The sequence below is a fragment of the Micropterus salmoides genome, unplaced genomic scaffold (genome assembly GCF_014851395.1).
Source record: "Micropterus salmoides isolate LMB-PRFRI ecotype aquatic unplaced genomic scaffold, ASM1485139v1 Ms_hic_scaffold_21, whole genome shotgun sequence".
Classification (NCBI taxonomy): domain Eukaryota; kingdom Metazoa; phylum Chordata; class Actinopteri; order Centrarchiformes; family Centrarchidae; genus Micropterus; species Micropterus salmoides.
This window is the reverse complement of record NW_024041262.1, coordinates 24,081,955-24,102,942: the sequence shown is the minus strand read 5'-3', so window position 1 is coordinate 24,102,942 and position 20,988 is coordinate 24,081,955. Positions and strand designations below refer to the sequence as shown.

The following is a 20,988-nucleotide window of genomic DNA, read 5'->3' as shown; positions in this document are numbered from 1 at the left end:
TGAAAATACTCAAATACCTCAAAGTATTGTACTTCAACACAGTAATTGTAACAGTACAGTATCATTTTCCATGTTACAGTGAGATGTGATCTAGTTCTGGTTGTTCGAAAGCAAGATACACGTAAACTAAAAGTCTCATCTGACACCTTTTTTTTTTGTGTGGGGTTTTACATAAATAAAATTGACTTGACCTCAACTGTTCTTAGAAAACTTGTTAAAATAGTTAAACTTTCTCAAAGTCAATCTGCCTCTCATCACAAGCCACACCGCATGATTCAGATTGTCCACTGACATTTTATTGAAAAAGGAACAATATAATATCATGTACAATAATAATTATAATAATATTAATACAAAATCTGTACATTCCGTTGTTTTGCAGTACATTTGGAAGACTGATACAAAATAACTGCAACAGGGAGGGAGGTATTTACACATGTAGGATGTATGGAGCCTAGTGGCCTTCTGTCTTCCGTTCTTTTTAAAAAAAAACGATACAGGATATAAATTTGTATTGATGCAAACTCTTGTGCAGTACACCTTCATATGCCGGGGTTACAGTACATTTGGCTTTGAGCTACGCTTCATCAAATCTAGTAAAACAAAAACATTACGACAGAGAATGAAAACTGTTCTGTAGTCTGCAAAAAGGGAAAGTGGCATTGAAAATGTTAAACTTGGAGATTTGATATTTTTGCAGTTGTTGTTTTTCAAACTCCAATCATAACACTGTATCAGATTCAGACATCAAACCGGAGATCTAGATCTTTCAGCACATACCACTTTGTATTTTATAACCTTTAAAGCAGGTTTGGCTTCAAAAATCTCCTCTTTGAGTGGGCCATTAACTGAATTATTAGTTCAGCAAACACTGCAGACCTTGTGATTCTTCTTTACTGTTAAGCCTTTGCCACTTTTGTTGATTTACACATCTTCACTTTCCCCATTTGACTTTGACATTAAGGCTTGATGAAGTGGCTCAAGATAAAGATGATCAAAGAAAAAAAAAATGTACACACATTCTTGAAAAACAAACCTTATTAAAACATCCTAAACGTTCTACTTCTCTGTACCAAATCTAAGCAGGTGTTGTCTTTAAGAAACATATAACTATGATAATAATACTCTTTGGCATTTTTTATCAACCGTAAAAAAAAAAAAAAGACAAAAAGAAGCAACATCATAGCAGCACTTTTAAGAACATTCAGATTCTCATATTACCCCGGTCTCTGTTTAAATTAATGATTTTTCTGTCAGTTTGATGTCCTTAATACTACCCTGCTCTATCTCTTGACATGAGCAGGCATGTTTCTATCAGTCTGACCAGCAATGAACGGTCTCTCAGATCAATAACTGCAAAGGTTAAAGGAGAAGAGCAGAAAAATCAGTGCTGTCAAGTCAGAAGTTGCTACAAGTCATTTGACATTCGTTGCATAAAAGTTTTTGGTGCATTTTTTTTTTTTATTAGAGTTCTGTGATGTCTGCTATGAGACCAGCTCATGAACAAATACTCGTACCTTCTTTGTTCCAGACATCTACCTTCCGTGTACTCTTTGGTTCTACGAGAATGTTGAACTTCCACTATTTTCTAGCAGCACTTGAGAACATATTCTAACTACAAAAACCACCTTTCTAAAAGTGTCTTGTTCATGCCGGACAGAGAAATTGAGACATGCCTGCAACTTTCAAGTCATCTCAACAACATCCTTCCTCTCTGTCACCTTGCAGTCACCAGACACTGAGCACACATTCATGGGGACTTGATGGAGAATTCTTCCTGCAATATGCACGTTTCATAGTGCTGTGTTTTGTCATACTGTGTGTAGTCAAAGTTCAAGCAGACTCTTACATACAAAGTCCCAAACCTTGCCGCTTCCCACAGCAGTACCGTTTGGCTTGTCCTCTACCCAAGGCCCAGCTCGGCTGGTTGTGCCTTTTAGAGCAGTGAGGTGGTTTTAGAAAATCTCTCACTTCAGGTCTGAACAGTCATATTTCTGATTCTCGTCTCAGAGGCCGGAGGTCTAGTGGCACAGTGGCTTGGCTGTGTTCAGTCTCTGAGATGTTGTCTGTCTGGGTGCCGTCGGGCCCAACGCTGCCCCCGTTCCCCTCGTCCGTGTCCTCCTTGTTCTCCAGTGCCATCTCGTTTTCGTAGCAGAAAGAGTTGGAGTTTGAGAGAAGGTATTTTTTCTCTGCAAAGTCTCTGGCGCTGCACAACGGGGTGCTCGGAACCTCGTATGTCTTATGGAAGAGGGAATAGTCCACTTTGTAGTAGTTTTTCTCCTCAGAGAGGACTGCCGCGAACCGGTGGCCCCAAAGAATCTCGCTGGCGACATAGGAGCTGCGACATTGCGTTGTCATGGCAGTCGCCTCAACCATCCCCTCCAGGATGACCACGATTTCAAAGTCTGAGTTCTCCAGGTCCTGCTTGCTCATGTCGTAGAAGGGGCTGCCCTCATCAATCTCGTGGACGATGGTGATGGGGGAGACCAGAAAGATGCGGTCGACTCCACTATCAAAGCCCACATTTATGTCCATTTGGTCAAGGGGGATGAACTCCCCCTCTGCTGTCGTTCGGGATTTCAGAAGTTGCGCCCTCACATGGGCCTCAACCAGGTGGCTCTTCCTTAAGTTGCCCACACGCCACATTAGGCAGAGCTTGTTGTCCCTCATGGCCACTGTGGCATTATGGCTGAAAACCAAAGTTTCATTCCGTTTCTTGGGCTTTGCCATCTTTGCCATGACGGCGCCAATGATGAAGGCATCGATAATGCAGCCCACGATACTTTGGAAAACCACCATGAAGACAGCGACAGGGCACTCGTCTGTCACGTATCTGTAGCCGTAGCCAATAGTAGTTTGAGTCTCAATGGAGAACAGGAATGCAGCGGTGAAGCTGCTCACATTAGAGACGCATTTCTGGGCATCATTTTCTAAGTCCCCGTGGAAAATTGCCACCAGCCAGAAGACGCAACCGAAGAACAGCCAAGACAGGAGAAAGGCGAGGCAGAAGATGATGAACATCCACCTCCAGCGGATGTCCACGCACGTAGTGAAGATGTCAGCCAAGTACCGCTGACCTTTCTCGCTCACGTTGATGAACTGCACGTTGCAGTGACCGTCTTTCTTTACAAATCTGCTTTGCGGATGGTGCCTCGTGTGCACCTTGCCCTTGCCATTCCCGTAGCCGTTGGGTACTGCCATAGTGGCAAGCTTCATGCCGTCCTCTTCTGATGACACAATGCTGTAACGGCTGGCTCGCACGCTTCCCATCACCTCAGTCTGGGAGGGCTGTGCTGCTTCTGCTTTGGAAAACAGTCTGAGTTTCTGGAAAAAGCGTTGGAGAAACAGTTTTGAAACACTTTTGGGGGACCAACTCTGAGAGGAAATGGTGGCGAAATGAGGCGGGCTGAAGGGACTCTTCAGCCTCACTGGCCCCTAGATGGAGTGCAACAATAGGTGGATGAAGTGGTTACTCCTCTTTCATCAGCTGACTGGACCTCATCGAATTCATCTGCTACAAGAAAACAAAGACAGAAGACGTCTGTTAGTCAAACTAGTTTCATATAGATCAGAAACTTTATAACAAATATACTACTATAAAATTATTTTCAGGGCATTTAGAGACAACCTTGTTAAAAAAAAAACATCAGAATTGATAACTTCATCAGAGTGGTCAGACGTGCTTGGAGTCAGTGAAAAACGATCAAAAAATGTATGCCCAGGGTCAGCAAAGCTCGTCTGTCTGTGCCAACAATATTTCATCCAGTTATGACAAACAACAACAGTGATCTAACCCTGATCTAACATTTCACCTTTCACTGAGAGAGGCCACCCCATTATTGGTCATTTACAAAATCGACTTGTTTTTCTTGGCTGCTTGATCATTTCTTGCTGGATTGTGGGTTACAGCATTTCTACAGGATCCCATGGACTGATGGTTTTGCACTACTGATGGATCAAGTTTAAACCGTGTGTGTTATTAAAGCATATAATTTTTCTTACTGTCATCTTTTTAACAATGCAAGCTTGTTTATCACATTACTTTCAAATGTATCTCTCGTTGTTCAGTGGTGCATTATTAATGCACATTTTCACATGTTATAACTCAAAATTATGAAAGATGGAAGATGTTGTGCATGTGCAGCTTAATTTGAAGCAGTTCTGTTTTCAGCACCCATCCTCTAGAAACTAAAAATCCAAATTATAATCATACTTTCTGTTATGAAACAGTTAAAATATAAATCATGTCTGCCTCGTAGGTTTAGTGAACCTGCTCTGTTGTAAAGAAGCTTTAAGGGAAAGTGTGAGCTCTGTCTTTGGCTGTACCGAAGAGATGCACAGCTTGTTGACTCTCAGAGAGCCCTGAGGGATTCTTCTCTCTGCTGCACTGAGGCTGTCCTGAGAGGATTCTCCTGGCACAACTGAAACACTACTCATTAGTTTTGGCTGTCCAAGCAACACATTAAATTGACCTGCTGCAGCTCTCTTCGGTCTCTTTTAAAAAAAAAAAAAAAATTGTTAGGATGGATTTCTCTTTGAGGCACGAGTAAAAAATGAGGATCTTAGAGTGAAAACTAGAAAGTTATTCAGGCACAGACAGTATCACATACACAGATTAAACCACTATGATATGACCACAGCTGCAATTCATACTGTAGTTTCATATCTGCAAATAGTACAACTGGCTGATGCAATTGTCTTCGAGGTTTTTACATAAAATTGCATATTTGTAGTAAGTTCCAAAACATCTATAGAATATCCAAGTAGCATCTAATGTATATGCACTGCTGATCCTTATTACCAAGGATGCTGTATTGCTAAGCAATCTTTTCTCAGATGGTAGCTCATATGTAAACATTTCAAAAAACAATGCAGCAGGTTTTCTTCCTTTTCATAAGATTAATTGTATTCAGCAAATTCTATACTTTTTTCATATTAATTGGACAAAGTCATTTTAGCAACACAAACAAAAATGATTCCAGTTGTTATTATGATATTATTACTTACATAGTCTTTTGTTTTTAAACAGTATAATGAAATAGTATCTGACAGTTGTGAGGCAGGCAGAGCTGCTCTCAGAATGCACCAAATGCCAGCGACAAATGTTAACAGGTGCGGGGGAAAAAGGAGCTGACTTCTGATGCAATCATCCACACACACCCCTCAGACTGAGAGACACATGTACGTTTCATTGCCACCTTAGAGCATCAGAAATCAGGAGTAATCTTAAAATCCTAAGTTAAGAAGCGAGAAGAAAGATAAAGTAAAAATATTGGTGGGTCTTGTGACAGTTTTGGTAGCAGGAGTCACGCGTAAAAAGCCAGGAAGTCGGTGCGTCATGGAGAATTATCACAACTTAATATGAGCGGTTGTTTATAATAAAAATAACGGTACTGGCATGCATAAATCACTTAAGGACATCACATCTCATTTAAAAGCACAATAGGAGTTGTTCTATAAAACACTAGCTCGAACTCGAGTTTTCTCTACCTGTTGCTCATTTGTGGACCGGTTGGGTTCAGCTTGCTGAAATATAATCCAGTCGTTTTTGGCCTCCGTTATCCTCGTCGTCGTTTCCGCGCGCTTGTTATTTGTTTTGCCCTAAAAAGATCAAGTGTAACTTCCCTCGCATCTCTGGAGGACCGGTCTCGATAATGTGCCTCGCGATGAGTTCCCCCAAAGCGTTTTTAACAACACGCACCGGGGACGGAACCGCCCCCCCGCTCAGCGCCCGACCAATGGAGAGAGGAGGGGAGCGCACACTGTGAAACAGGCCAATTAAACTCTGTTTTGTGTAATTTTGTGTTCTTAATCAATGCGACTGATGTGTACAGAACAGGACATCGAATGGAGAGCAATTGCATTTGACCGACGACACTAAAATCTCAAAGGGGTTAAATAAAAATAGGTAGTGATGGTTCAAAAGCTGACATATCAACAAAACAAAAATATCAGACAAGCATCAATCTCGTTTTTTTTTCTTATGACTTAAATCTGTACTAGATTTATAACAAAGGCACGGGTTACATGATGTATACACTTAGGTGGTCCGGCTCTGCAAAAAGTTCAAATTGCCATAATAAATAAAACAGATGATCAACAACTTTATTACATGGGGAAGAAAACATTTAGTCAAAAGTATAAAAAAAAAAATTTAATTCTTCTTAAATTCTGCAGAGACATTAAAATCTTCAAAAAAACAGTAAAATCTGGTCTTGTTACCACCTGCTGCAACAGTGTGTAGCCCAACAGTCCATCATCCGCATTTTTGTGATATCCGTTGTTTTTATAGATTTTATTTTTTAAGGTGGGTATGGAAAATGTGTTCTGTCGGAAAGAATGACTCACTCAATAAAGGCCTACATGCCTGTATTATGATATGACTGTCTTTCTCCACTGAGCTATCAAGTTGCTTCGGATGTTTAGACTATGCATCAGTTGCCCCATAATTTTAGGTCAGGCTGTAACCGTGTTGTCTTAAAGCCACTGACTAAATCATTCTTCTTGCTTACTAATTCATGATAAACATTAACCCACAACTAGATGCTTTCCAAAAGGCTTTTGAACTGCTTGTCTTTTCCCTGTAAGTCTTATTTTTAGTTCTGGTTATTTATAGCAGCACATATATTTAGCCCAAACCACCTGTGTCAGTGAACTGTGCACGTTGTGTGTGTTTGCTTTCCATGCCCAATTTCCAGCAATAAAGACAGCGATGCATGCAGCAGCCAGTGCTGCGTGTGGACCACAAGGTGGAGAGCTGGAGACTGGAATTAACCAGTGATTGCCTACCACACACAAAGCTCTGTAATGTGAGCAAGTAGCAGACAGCAGCACAAGACGGAGGGGGCAGGAGAGCACTCAGTGTGAACTTTTCATGCAACTTATGTCACTGCAGCAACAGCATTAAGCTGAAGTGTTGAAAACATTAAATGACACAAAAAAATGAAACACAGTAAATAATTCTAAAACTCCATAACAAATGTTTCTTCGTTCAATCTCAGCACCCGGTTATTTTTTTAGTATTCTCTTTTTCTAAACTCATGTCTCAACCTATGCATTGTCTATTTCGGACAAGTCCTCCAACCCAAACGACCAGTTGACCCTTCGCTAAACCACGCCCCCAACCACAGCGCAGCATAGGACTCGCTCTAACTCAGGTCCGACACTTTCATGGCTGCGCTCCATTGACTCTAATGCAAAAGGAGTCGTTTTCCTGCTTTCTTTTGCTGTATTTTTCCAAGATACGGTCAAACGCTGTTCCTGGGGCACTTGTAATAATTACAGTCACTACCCAGAGAGGTTGAAAGGAGAAGTACAAAAACCTAAAACAAATCCAGAAAAATGTTGGCTGCGGATTGATCCTAATGTGATGTTAGTTAGCTAACACTAGCTAACTTACTACTGAATGTAATGTTATCCATCCCTGGAGCTTTTACCATTTAATGATTGTAATAGTGACCCACCCAGCTTTACAGGAACAGTGTTAATCCTTAATATTGATGTCTTTTTTCCTCGGTTCACTCTGTGTATCGGCGGGCTATATCTTCTGTCTTTATTTTTTTCACGTCAGTTGGACAGCCTGAATAGCACCTTCAAATGTATAATGCAAACCTTTCTGTCTCCTTTCCGAGATAGCTTTTTTCATTTTTCCAAAAAAGTAGACAATATCTCTTCAGGGAGTGCAGTAATAGACACGTGGCAGCGCCGTGATAAATCTGACGAGTCCAACAGTTTGTCGGACTTAGCAGTAGCACTCAGCAAAATCTACTTTTTCTTCTTTTCAACCTAAACGTGTGACCCCGGTGTGTCTGAAGACCCTCAAACTATGAGGAAAAACTCTCTTTTCCTACTGCTCAGTCTTTCAGTAAATGGTTGTGCAAACACGCCATTTTGAATTTGGCTCCATTCTTGACGTCAAGTGTGGAAATGGCAAAGGACCCCCTCCAGCCCTTCGCAGTAGACGGCGCAAGTAAAGCTGTCTATCCATCAGCAAAACTTGAGGCAGAGCAGACAGGGAGCATCAGAGGGAAACACTGGAAATAACTTTTCAATGAAATCTGATACAGTTTCACCAAGATCAGTGAATAAAGTTGTGTATTTGTACATTAATCCGGGAGGCCTAGTCTCACACAGCCAGCTCTATCTCCACCACAGACTGTATAGAAAAAGGTCTCCACAGGAATCAGCAGCTGTGCCAGCTAGTTGCTGCCCCTGGGAGGCTTCCATAAAGTTGGCCAATCAGAAGAAAGTGGGTTTTTATGGCGGGAGGACTTAAAGTGACAGGAGCTAACAGTGTGTTCAGATCATAGACTGTATAAAACAAGTGGACGTAGTTATCGTGACGTTAGGCCACCACCATGTTGATTTTTTGCAACCAGTAACACCGTACGTGACCATAATTTGATGTGACGGTGGAGCTAACGGCCGTGTGTGGACCTAGCTAGCTTGGTTAGCTAGGTGCATCTGTAATTCACGTCATTGTAACTGGGATGCAAATTTTTTCTAGTGAACAACAGGTTTAAAACTAAATGTACTCGCCAGAGAAAGTGAACGGCCAACTCCTAATAAGCTTTTTCAACGGCGCTGGTTAAATTTACACAGTGCCGTGGGTACACGTCACTCTAACCTGATTGACCGGTCACCATGGTAACGACTTGTCAATCACAGATTTTCCTGCCCTAAAGCCTACTGATTTAAGGCCTTTTCACACGGGAAGCGATTTACGCCTCTTGTAATTCATTTTCAATGAGAGGCGAGCGTGTAGGAAGGGTGTGTGGGCATGTTCACGTGAAACTGTTGCAGTCGTGCACATTCCCCTGCCAGAGTTGAATTGTCTTGAACGAGAGACTGATCCTCGCTGTTCGTGAGTTTCCAGGATCTGTTACTGTTTACTAAATAGGACAACAACAGGAGGGAATTCGCACGGCAGAGCCTCCCCGCAAAACTAGATGAAGGCCTGTCCGGTAAAGTTATGTATAATTTTAACTTAAGTTAAATAGGCTACAGCTGTTTAGCGCACAGAAGCCGTTGCCATGGTTACTATGCACTGTGCGCCTGCCGTTTACTCGCGGAGCGCTTGTCTCCTTGTCTGTTCACATGAGAGGCGCAGAGAGACCCCGCGGGGCCAAGCGACTACGCAGGCGCCGTGTCGCTTCCCTTGTGAAAAGGCCATTATTGTCTATTTTCCTCTAAATGGGACCATAATGTATTAAATGAACATTGTGCTGTATTAAAGAAGACATGAAATTAGTGACTGAGACCATAAAGTCATTAGCAAAGTGTTTACTGAGGTAATAAATCAGAAGTAGGGTCATTTTACAAGGCTAGCTGTATTCAGTCTTTGTGCTAAGCTAAGCAAACCCACTGCTGGCTGTAGCCTCATATTTAACTATTCATCTCAAAACAAGCTTTGCTACAAGCTTCGAAACGTGAAGTCAGCTGCTTCTACATAAAGCCTGAGGCCAAAAGCTGGTCATTGCTAGCATGAAGGCATCCAGGTGAAATTTAATAATAATTTACCCGATAGACTGAAAATCTGTGGCACGGATTTTTGTGTTCTTTTGGTGGCTGACATTTCAATATCACATGGATTTCAGAAACTTTACAATTTACTGGGGATCAGGCCTCTTGGCCTTTCTGCAAAATCTGTAACTAGATGCTGAAAAAAGGACTGACCAGTGGGATAGCGAGTGAATTTAGTAAGCGATTAGCTGATATGGAAACTTCTTAGGACTATTTGTTTGGCTTTGGCTGCAGCCTCTTACTCTAAACATATTTATTTATTTCCTTTCTGATTCAGAAAATGTCATCCCCATTGTAGTATTTTTGTCAGATAAAGACTCAGATTTCAGTGTTGCACTTTTAAATTGGCCAAGCCGGATTCAGGGCTGTCACTTGTTGCTGGAGTGGAACTTTTTCTTTCACATTTGTCCTGACCTGACTTCACCCCAGAAGGCTTAAACAGCTCTGCTGTGTGGGCAATATAGTTTTTTTCCCCCTACAGGCCTGATATATTTCTTTATATTTTATTTACCAGCTTTCTTTTATTTCAATTCCTTTATACTTTGATGTGCAATGTGACTCAGGAATTTCCCCCTCGGGGATTAATTAGGTATTTCAGATTCTCATAACGGGCACCTTTTACCTTGCTGTATCACGGTTAACCTCTTGCGTAGTGCCAGCAGAAGGTCGTGGTTGTTCGAGGGTCAGTTTCACTACCCACATCCCTGTTGAAAGAAGCATTATGTGGTCTGTATGGCTCAGATAGAAATACAGGCATCACAGTAAATCAAAACTGTCATGATCTCTCATGTCTGACTGGTGCCTGAATAACATCATGAGCTTTGGATTGATCTATTTTGGATAGATGATAAAAAGAAGACATGCTTTTAATAGGATTACACAGTGATGCAAATCAAAGCAGCACATTTTTAAAGCAGCATCTGGTTACTTTTGACTGTCTGGTTACTTGACATCAAAGTGACTTTCCCGATCAGATCTTTTGTTCTTGGACAAGAACCATGATACATCTCACAGATACATATTAATACAAGAAGTGAAGATGCAAACCAGACATTTAAACATCACTTTATTGAATCCTGCTTGATGACACTGTTTCAACAAAATTAGTATACATTTGTTTAGTCTGTTACAACAGATCCTCATATTCTTCATGTTCATAAAAGATTTGAGGATGTAAAATATAGTTTGTCATTTACAAAAATCTAAGACAATATGAAAAGTTTGAACTGGTTATGAATATCTTTACTTATTACACAAATGGGATTCCACCACCACAAAAATAAAGAAAACTTAACATTTTACATTTGTTCTATATAAAGTTTGACTCATATTAGGGAAATACTTGTAGTCCCCCCTATGATTTCTGTTCATTTATATCAGCAGTAGACTTAATATTTGCATCAAAAATATGTCCCAGTAGTGTGTCAAAGTGATCTAACATAAAGAATAAAATGAAACCTTTTTACATAAGTGCCATGCACATTCTAAAGTGTGGTCTAATTGTATTTTATTTTCACATAATATCAAGGACTATTCGGTACACATGATCTTCCTCAGCTGATTGCCCAGTAGTGTTCCAGTAGTGTCAGTACAAACATTCAAATTTCTATTTCTCTTAACATTTTAAAGGTGGGGTCTGCGATTCTGGAGGAGGAAGAGTTCTGATAGTTCAACTCGACAGCCAAACAAATACACCCCTCCCTTCAGTGCTCCTTCAGAAGCTCCGCCCCTCAACTTCCTTGATGCACAGTGCCAAGTTGACACTGTCGGTGCCCAATCCATACTGCCTGCCGGATCCATTCTGCACACGCGCAAAAGTGGTTCACAAAGTGGTCAAAGAAGGTTATCGCAAATCTGTCTATTCAAAATGATCCAACTAAATATCAATAACAAAATGCCCGGGGGCGTCTCATACGGACGTTGAAGGGTACCTTTTGCATCAATTAACGCTTTCTCAGCCTTGAAAGCATCAGTATTTGATGGCCTGAGATGACAACAGACAACAACACATGAGTAATTATGAACAGACACAATTGTGGTAACCTTCTTTGATGGACAGGACCACTTTTGATCATGTGCAGAAAGGGATCCGGCAGGCAGTACGGATTGGGTACATACAGACACTACCAACTGGGCAATATGGCAGAATGCAATAGAGATTCGCTGAATTGGCCAAAAAGTACATTGGATTGCATTAGAACCACTGACCCTACTTATCATCCTTGGTGTCCTCATCCTATAGAGACCTAATTTATTAAAACTATACTTCTCTCTGTACGTTATAGGTTTTGTATTCTTTGTTATTGTATTTAAATGTTTAAAGTGACACTCTCACCAACTATTTATTTTTTGTGTATCAAACCTGCCTGTAGGCTGAAGAGGTGGCTGTCTTGTAGTGTCAATGCTCGAAGAGCACAGCTGCTGGGATCATCTCTCATATCCTCACATAAGTTTGTAAGTTTGCCCTCCCTGGGGGTTGCAACGGATCACAAAACTTACGGATTGGATTGAAAAGTCATTTTGAGTCACGGATCGGATCATTTTTCAAATCAGAAAAAAAAAGTTAGGTTAAATAAATTTATAAAGGCTCTAATTAATGAAGCGGCAATAAACATCACAATCTTATGATTTATTTCTATGGTGACAACTATGCCCTGTGTCCCAGTTACATCACTGAAAATGCCCAAAGTCACAGCCAACAGGGTTTCAAATCAGCTGCTTTTAAATTAGTCTCTCGCCCGTGCTGAACACGGATCAACTACCATCTGTTACACCACTAGTGCCCGTTCATTCATCAGTCTGAATTCCTTTTGTGGTTGTGATGCTGTACATCAGAATATAACCGTTGTCACTGTGACCATGTTAGCATGCTGACGTCAGCATGTAGTTCAAAGCACTGCTTTTCCTAAGTACAGCCTCACAGTGCTACTAGTGTGGCTGTAGACTCTTAATGTTGATAAACTATGACGGTAGAATATTTGTGAATGAGATTCTGTAGCATCCAGTATTCATTTTTAGCAGTGGTTTCTTTGATACTTTTATATATCTTGACTGGTAAGGTCATTTGGCAGAGTCGGAGTGTCTTGATGTTGATTGTCTGCTTGAGATGTTGAACAAGTTGGTTCAGGGTGAGTGTCATTCACAAGTTCCACAGTTACCATTGGGGGTTTCAGAAGATTTTCCTGATGATTTTGCTGCTGTGACCCTGCAGAGGGGAGTGGGTAAGATCTAGGTGAATGTTGTGGACACGGCCGCAGCTGCTTCTTGTGTTCGTACTCCTCGGTGCTGACCTCAGGTACATGCACCTTAGTGGTGTGATTGAACAAGATGTAATCCACCCTGTAGTGCCTCCTGCTGACTCTGATCATCTCCTGGAACAGCTGACCCCAGAGGATTTCATTTGGAGTGTACGAGGTTCGGGTCTGATGCAGCATACCTGTGGAGTCGTCCGTGTAGGTAAAAGACACCACAAGCTCAAAGTCTGCTTTCCGCAGATCTACCAAGCTCATCTTGTACAGTGGGCTGCTGGGCTCTATCCTGTGGACGATGGTGGTAGGTGTGACGAGGACGATGTCCCTCTGCTGGATGACCAGATCTTCAAAGATCACGTCTGTATTCCCTGTGGCATGCGCCACGGAGCGGACAATGTGTGCATGAGCCGTCCCCTCCACCAGGTGGTTTCTGCGGAAGTCCCCGACTCTCCAGGAAAGACACAAGTAGCCGTCACGAAGATTGATGACGGCGCAGTTGCTGAAACCCACCGTCTGCGCCCTCTTTCGGGCCGAGGCCATTTTGGCGACAACAATTCCGATGACAAATGTGTCGATGAAGCAGCTGATGACATCTTGTACAGTGACGACGATAATGGCTGTCATGCAGTTCTCAGACATTCCTCTGAAACCGTAGCCAATGGTTGTTTGAGTTTCAAGCGAGAAGAGGAAAGCAGCTGTGAAGCTGCGCACCTCGTACACACAGATGTCATTTGTGTGTTTTTTCATGTCACCATGAGCCAGAGCGATGACCCAGTAGAGGATGCCGAAGAAGAGCCAGGACAGGATGTAAGACAGGGCAAAGATGAGGAACATCACCCTCCATCTGATCTCCACCAATGTGGTGAAGATGTCTGTCACAAACAGCAGCCACTCCTCTGGAACATGGCGGAACACGACGTTACAGCTGCCTTCTTTGCGTATGTAGCGGTATTTCTTTGGTCCATTCTGAGTCTTCACACAGTCTTCGGTGGGGCTCACCGATGAATATTGTTTATGCATCTTTCAGAGTCTGTAGGGAAGATAGCAAAGAGTGTTTAACAATTTTGTTCGGTTTGGTTCACCGAAATGCAAATTCTTTGCAGAAGCCGAAACGGAATATAATGAAAAATTTGCCGAACACTGAACAAGTACACATTCTTTCTATTTTTTAGCGTTTTGCATAAATTAATCAAAATGTTCTTTTTCCTCAGTGTTTCCCACAGGATTTGAAGAGGCTATGGTTAGTGTGTCCGAGGCCCAAGAGGGTCCAGTAAAGTAAATTACAGATGTTGTTGTTGTATCCTCGCGTTAAATTCATCAAGTCCGACCCAATTTGATAAACAATGTTGTATGTGGTTCTCGTATCACGTAACATGAAGCATTCACAGCCTCTCTTACGGTAGGACTCTCATACTGCAACACTTGTCAGAGAAACTGAGAGGATAAAGTCGCTAACCTGGCTGTCAGCTCGCTTTGGGCTGTTTCAGTTACAATAAAGACTTGAATACGTGTGCACTCCAAATTTAGGTGTGGCTAGCTTAATCGCCTTCTCACAAATTTTTCTCACAATATTTTTGCCCGATTTTAATTTTGGTGGCTGAACATTCGGTGCATCCCTAGCAAATACCAGGTTTAAGTTAAAGCCACTATGTAGGATTTTATGTGCTCATAGACAGCATTGGTGTCTGCCACATGGTATTTTATCATACTACTGCTGGGGGGCGCTATAGTTGGAAAGCTTTCAAATACACATGGTGTATTGCTTTAACTAACGACAAAAAAATTACCTCACCCTATAGTTTGATATTAAAAGGACATATGCCCAAGAGCATTGTTTTATTTGGTATTGTTGTCTATTTCAGAGATTTATGTCTGGAAGGCCCGACATGGTGCCCAAACTTAGGTTTTAGGTGTAAACCGATCCCTGACCGAGTCCCCAATCTGTAACTGTCTAACATGTGTCAATTTGGAGAGCTTTGTTGTTTTGTGGTTCCACTGACCCAAAACATCGAGAGAAGGTCATTAGAGTAATGCAGGTCATGACAGCAGGAGTAGACGGGCAACTGTGCAAACGAGACCAAACAGCTATTGAAAGCTGTCTGATCTCTGACCCACTGAGGATGTAGGAGTTCATGTGCAACACAAATCTGACACAGAAATCCTAATTTTATTGTGCCTATATGAGCTTCTGTACCAATTAAAATGAGTATTGTAGAAATACCTATTAATTTATTTTTCCATAACCCTCTTTTAAGGGTTAAGGGCAAAATTAAGTCACAGAATAGGACATGTATGGACCACAGCCAGTATGTGTGTTACAGCTCTTTTTCATTGACTCCACTCCTGATTCTATTGAGTGCACGTGTTTCCACAGCTGGAAAAGAAATCTGTGGCTAAAACAAGCAGTAGAATAGATGCAAATCTTTATTATATTTGAAAATATAAATACAGTACTGCATAATGTTTTGATGCTGCAACTTCTACATAGATCATTCAAGATACTCCCAAAGGACTTTCCCCGTTGCTCTGATACAGAAAACAGCCATTCACCTTAACCGGTCTTGCCAATTTTCCGACTCTTTTTTTCCCCCGGCCGCTATTGTTGGAGGAAACAATTAACAGCAGAGTCTTCCATGTATCAAAAACATTGGCTGATCACTGGAAATCTCCAACCTCTTGCTCTGCTTCCTGTATCATCTAATATAAATACATAATGAGCAGCACTTTGTTGACAGCAAGAACAGTAAGAAAAAAATCACTGACGGGGAAAACAGAGTATTTTGTTGCTGGCTTTTATTTCGTTTCTCTTTTCTGTTATGGGTTATACTTATAATTTCATTCACATGTTTTCTTTCATATTTTGTCTACCATTTATATTTTTTGCTTTGGAGGTCTATTTTTAAGAAAGCAATCTGGGAATGTTTACCATTTTCTTTTTCCTGCCTCTTTGTACTATGTCAATACATTTAATCATTATGGGGCAGTTGCCTGGAGAAACAAAACCCACTGCAACCGTCCTTGCTTGGGCTGATATTTCTCTTCCTGGTTCTGATGTGCCACCTAAGGTGCAACTCGTACCTGTACTCCACAGATCACTAGCAGTTTTTAATGCATCTCTGCTGATGGATTTTACCAAATTTGTTCAGAGGCCACAGTGTAATAAGCATATTAAATTAAGCCTTAGCTGATTAAAACAGGTAAAATTCTGTAAAAGCATCAAATGGTACAGATACTGAAGACATTTTGCAATTTAATTCTGATAAAAGAAAATGTGTTTAGTGACAGGGGTCTGTTGTTGTGCCGCAGTAGGATGTCTTTTGCCCCAGTAACGTTAAACTCTCTGTAAACATACAACAATGTTTCCATGCAAAGGTTTGCTGTTGTCCAAAGCAATGGCCCAAGACCTTTTTTTTTTTTTTTTCTCTGGGTGGAGGTCAAAAACTGTCAGAGGGCCAATAAAGGAAGCGCCACAGGAGTGAACTGGTCTAAGTTAACAGGGGAAAAATGAATGTGGAAACTGGAATAATGTCATGGTGCGATCACGGGCAGAGGAAGGATCAATCACAGCCAAACCACTGAGAGCATCCTCTACGCCCAAAACAAATGGGGTTTGAATCACCGCTATCTGACTGAGAGAACTGGGCTCCAGTCACAGACTCCACTTTCTCCTGGCTACAGCGAACGAACCCATTGCCAGACTATGGAGCTCACTCTATGAGGTCATAGAAATAACGTCCTATTAGCTTCCCATAATCCTTCCCTAAGTACCCTGATATGGACGAAAGGAGAAAAACGCAGCATCCTACTGAAAAACCAAGAGACACTGTTTCATTCATAGGTTATCAGTCTAAACACAAACCTCTGTCATTTTTAGGAGAATAAAAAGTGCAGCAGTTATCTGTACTTCCTCAGTAGCACTATACAGGTGTTTAAAAAGCTGCTGTTTGATTAAACTTGTTACTTTCTTGCTGCTTTTCTCTGATTTTACAACTTTAAATGGTTGTGTCTCATTTATTTAAGTACCAGAGCTGCAAAGATTAGTTAATTGTCAGAAAATGATTTTGCTGCATTTTTCATTATCAGTCTGTCGTTTAAGTCATTGTTGGCTCCACTTTGGTGCCGGTCAAACTGGAATATCTACTGGATGGACTGCCATTAAATTTGCACAGACGTTTGTGGCCCTCAGATGATGAATCCTAATGACTTTGGTCATTTCCAGACTTTTCCTCTGGCATCACAAGGATGCTGACATTTGTGGTTTAGAATTAAATATCTCCACTCTCAATTTTTGGATGAGCAGTGAACTTTTGTACAGACATTTTACCAAGTTTCTTAGCTGCGAGGATTTGCTGCTTTTCTTTCATAAATGAAACTGTTGGTTTAAATGTAAATGCTCCGTACTTGTATAGCGCCTTTCTAGTCTTTTCGACCACTCAAAGCGCTTTTACACTACATCTGCATTCACCAGTCATACACATTCATACACTAAGCTTAAGTGCTCAAACGGAAAGTAACATTCACACTCACTCATACACTGGCGAAACAGCCGCCAGGGGCAATTCGGGGTTCAGTATCTTGCCCAAGGACACTTCGACACGCAACCAGGGGGAGACGGGGATTGAACCGCCGACCTTCCGATTAACATAACGAAATTATTGAAAGATATTGAGGAGATTAGTTCATAATGAAAATAAACGTTGCAGCCCTACTATTTACTAATTGCTTATAGGCCTAATACATGAAATATGAAGAGAGAAATATATAAAACCATGATTTAGTAGATCATTAAATTGTGTATTGATATATTTTACTTGCACTATAATAATAAAATGCAAAATTATGTATAAATATTTATAAAGTTGATCATATCTCATAAATCAGTTGTGGAGCTACTGTTCATCCAGTAGTTCTTCTGTGCTAAGGGCTGAAATGTTATCTTCCTGCATTGTAGAGTCAGGACTAATGAGGTATAATGAAGATGAATGCTCAGCCAATTCATGGAGACACTCAGACAAAACTGAAATAAATAAAGTCTGAAACCTTTAAGTATCTTAACACAGGCATACAAGTTAAATTAGGATACCCTCATCTTGTTTCATGTGGTTACCTAACTAAACTTCAAAATACACAATTAATCCAATATTAATTCTGCATTTTTTAACGTGATGTAACTGTTGTCAGAGCGATTTTGGCTTTAATAGCATCTGGAGTATCGGGCCATGAAAAGACTTTTTAATCAACCCTGAATGTTTTTTAAATGTTTCAAGATTCTGAGGAGGAATTTCCACCACACACTAGTTTACTTAATACACTGTATACTACTGTAATATATTGGATTATTTTATTTTTCAAGGAAATGGACAGTCATGCTAAATGCAAAATATCCCGAACATTAAAAAGTTCTGCTACTGCTAAGTTATTTGCATTTTTAGTGTATCATGTGGTTTTTACCCACTGAACAGTTCCCCGTGTTGTGTTGACCCACTAGGTTGAGCTGTTTTCTCCACATTTTGTCTGCCCACAACCTGAAACATGCAGCTCTGTGTACAAAACAAGTTCACACAGAACAACCACTTACAACCAAAACACATCCTGACCTTTGGCATAAAGTTTCCACTGCACTTTCCTTGAACACAGCTATGAAACTTCATCTTTTTGAGGTTTGAATCATTGTTTTTCACAATAACAATATCTAAGACTGTCCTTTTGTATTCTAAAGTTAGAATACAGGCCCGTCATCCACTGCTGACAATAGGAATCGAGGGCTGAACTCTGGAAACAACTTGGGCAATTGGCTTGTTTCCTCTCCTGCTCAGGGCACTTACAACTCCATTACATGCTCACTTACTGCAAATGACATTGTGCCACCCATCTGTGGTTCACTGGAACAGAACAGTGTACACGGGTGGCTACTCCTAGCTCTGCCCCGGGGCTTTCTGCCACCTCTAATGACCTTCAAAACCTCAACACTGCAATATAGTTCCATCTTAACAAGTTACTTACAGAAGCTTCTCACTAGCTTGTCAAATGAACCGTGACCAGACTGTTTGGCAGCCGGGTAGAGATCACGCCACCCGTTTCAGGAATTTTTCTAAAAACAAGTGTCAAATCTGTTGACATTGATCTTCACTGGAATTTCTCCTCATGTTTAGCAGTTTGTTTAAAATGCCGTGTAAAGGCCAGGGGGGCTGAGACTTCCTAAGACGTTTTTTACATAATCAAGTCAGGAGTTGTCAAATTTTAGCCGTCTGTTCCTGAAGGTTAATGGTTTATCCAAGCTTCAAAGTGCCAAGTGGACCAGAGCACATGTTTGGTTTTGTTTTGCTTCATCAGAAATAGCTTAACCTTGATTTTAAAGAGGATGCACATGAAAAGAGATGCAGGATTTTAACCTGTGAGTTGTAGATTTCTATCATGGATTCAGTGTTTATTCCTGTGTCTGAACAGGGTTTATGACCTGTGCTGCTGAATTTAAAAGAGTAATTTGTTGGTGTATACCTGTGTCAGGTCAGCAGTCAGTTTTGACTTTCCTTAGTGACTGCTACTAAATGATTTCTTTTTAAGACTGACATGTCCTTCAGTTACCAGCCTTGCATGATTCGATCAATAGTCTCATATTTATGAAACAGTCAAGCTTGTTGTGTCAGCAGCGATGCCGCCTCACACAGTCACATATTATTCTTCTTTAGACAACACTTCTTTTTAAAAAAATCTAATTATGTCTAACAAATTTCGAATTCATATAAATTATTTACTCATAATTTTACAAATGTGTTTGTGCCAGTGTTTGTTTGTAATACATGCCACATCATCTCATGACCTGTTTTCTGCTCAAATTTCATTGTGAAACACGATCACAAACATTAGTTATCACCTTGGTCACATCTTGTTTTGCAATTTAACCATTCAGGCATTGTATTACTGCTTTTAATACTGCAGCTCAGATTACTGATTGTTCTGCTGTGCACAACATTTACTTGCTTACTCAGAATTTTTGGCAAATGAAGTTTATCATTCATTAGCCAGCGTAGTACTTTTATGTCTATTTAAGAACATGCAATTAATATTTTCCAGTAAAAAGTGGAAAAAAAAAATAAAAAATTCACATACCCTTTTAGGTCATCTCCAGATTTGACATTGAAAAGTCTGACATTGAGATATCTGATTAAAATAATTAAAATAAGTGTAACAGAAACAGCAGATTTCACAGATCAATTCCTACCTTTTTGTCAAAATAAATGCTGAACCAGTTGCAGGAATGTGTGTGAGCTCTCCCAAGTCACCTACTGGAATGACCTAGCCCAGTTGTCACTGCAAAAACTAAAGATTAACACCTCCCTTCAGCACCACATGGTATCATGCAGACAGGTGAGTGTTTTTTATTTCTGAATGTGTGTCTGTGCAGGTAAATGTGAATATGCATGAGAATATGCAATAACCCTGTTTTTGAAAGACTTGACAAAAAAATCCCTTCTTCGCACCTTGAAACTCCTTAGAGACCTTAACTCATAAACCTCTGCCTCTCCCACTTTAATAACTACTTTGAAACCAAACTCCATTCATTATCCAGAGCAAAACACCTAACTCAGGTTTCAAACATGGAAATCTATTGACTGCCTGTGCTTGGTATAGAGAAAAGGCTCGCAGGTGTTATCATTTTGTGATAAATGGGTCGTATTTCTTATGTACCCACAAACAGATCTGGGACAATGGAAATGGGAGATTGCTGTCATTCCAATGCAATTTTTCCATCCTGGTGGTGTTAATGTTTATTGTATGAATAGCGCGTAGGTGACAGTGTGGTGGAAGGGTGTTCTTTGCCTTTAACTATACCTGTCATTTGAACTGGCCCCACTTTCTCAGTACACACTGTAGCTAAAAAGATGGTGAATGGATTAATAAAAGGAGGCCCGGTACACTAACTTGGTTTAATTAGAGGAACACTATAGTGTGAAACATGATCACAAACATTACTTATCACCGTGACCACATTATGGCCACATTGCTTTTTAACCATTTAGGCATTACATTAGGGCTAAAACAATTCATCGATTAAATTGATGACTAAAATGCATCGATGTAAAGTCTTTGCATCGAGGCTTCGTTTAATCCATATAACTATACAGCGCACTGTTTCGCAGGGACATTTATTACTGTTGCACATCGCGCTTACATTTACATTTAGTCATTTGGCAGACGCTTTTATCCAAAGCGA

General features: G+C 40.7%; 2 protein-coding genes across 2 annotated transcripts; both read right to left on the bottom strand.

The window, feature by feature from the left end:
• Nucleotides 1–280: 280 nt before the first annotated feature.
• Nucleotides 281–5,669, bottom strand: kcnj2a (potassium inwardly rectifying channel subfamily J member 2a). Its single transcript, XM_038736002.1, has 2 exons — nt 5,491–5,669; nt 281–3,514 (listed from the first exon to the last, which is right to left on the bottom strand). Exon 2 carries the CDS (start codon nt 3,268–3,270, stop codon nt 1,987–1,989), a length of 1,284 nt encoding a protein of 427 aa, XP_038591930.1. The 5' UTR covers nt 3,271–3,514; nt 5,491–5,669; the 3' UTR covers nt 281–1,986.
• Nucleotides 5,670–10,571: 4,902 nt separating this feature from the next.
• On the bottom strand, nt 10,572–20,130 carry kcnj16 (potassium inwardly rectifying channel subfamily J member 16). The gene is made up of 2 exons (XM_038736003.1): nt 19,996–20,130; nt 10,572–13,803 (listed from the first exon to the last, which is right to left on the bottom strand). The coding sequence occupies exon 2, from the start codon at nt 13,791–13,793 to the stop codon at nt 12,561–12,563; it is 1,233 nt and encodes a 410-aa protein (XP_038591931.1). The 5' UTR covers nt 13,794–13,803; nt 19,996–20,130; the 3' UTR covers nt 10,572–12,560.
• Nucleotides 20,131–20,988: the final 858 nt, after the last annotated feature.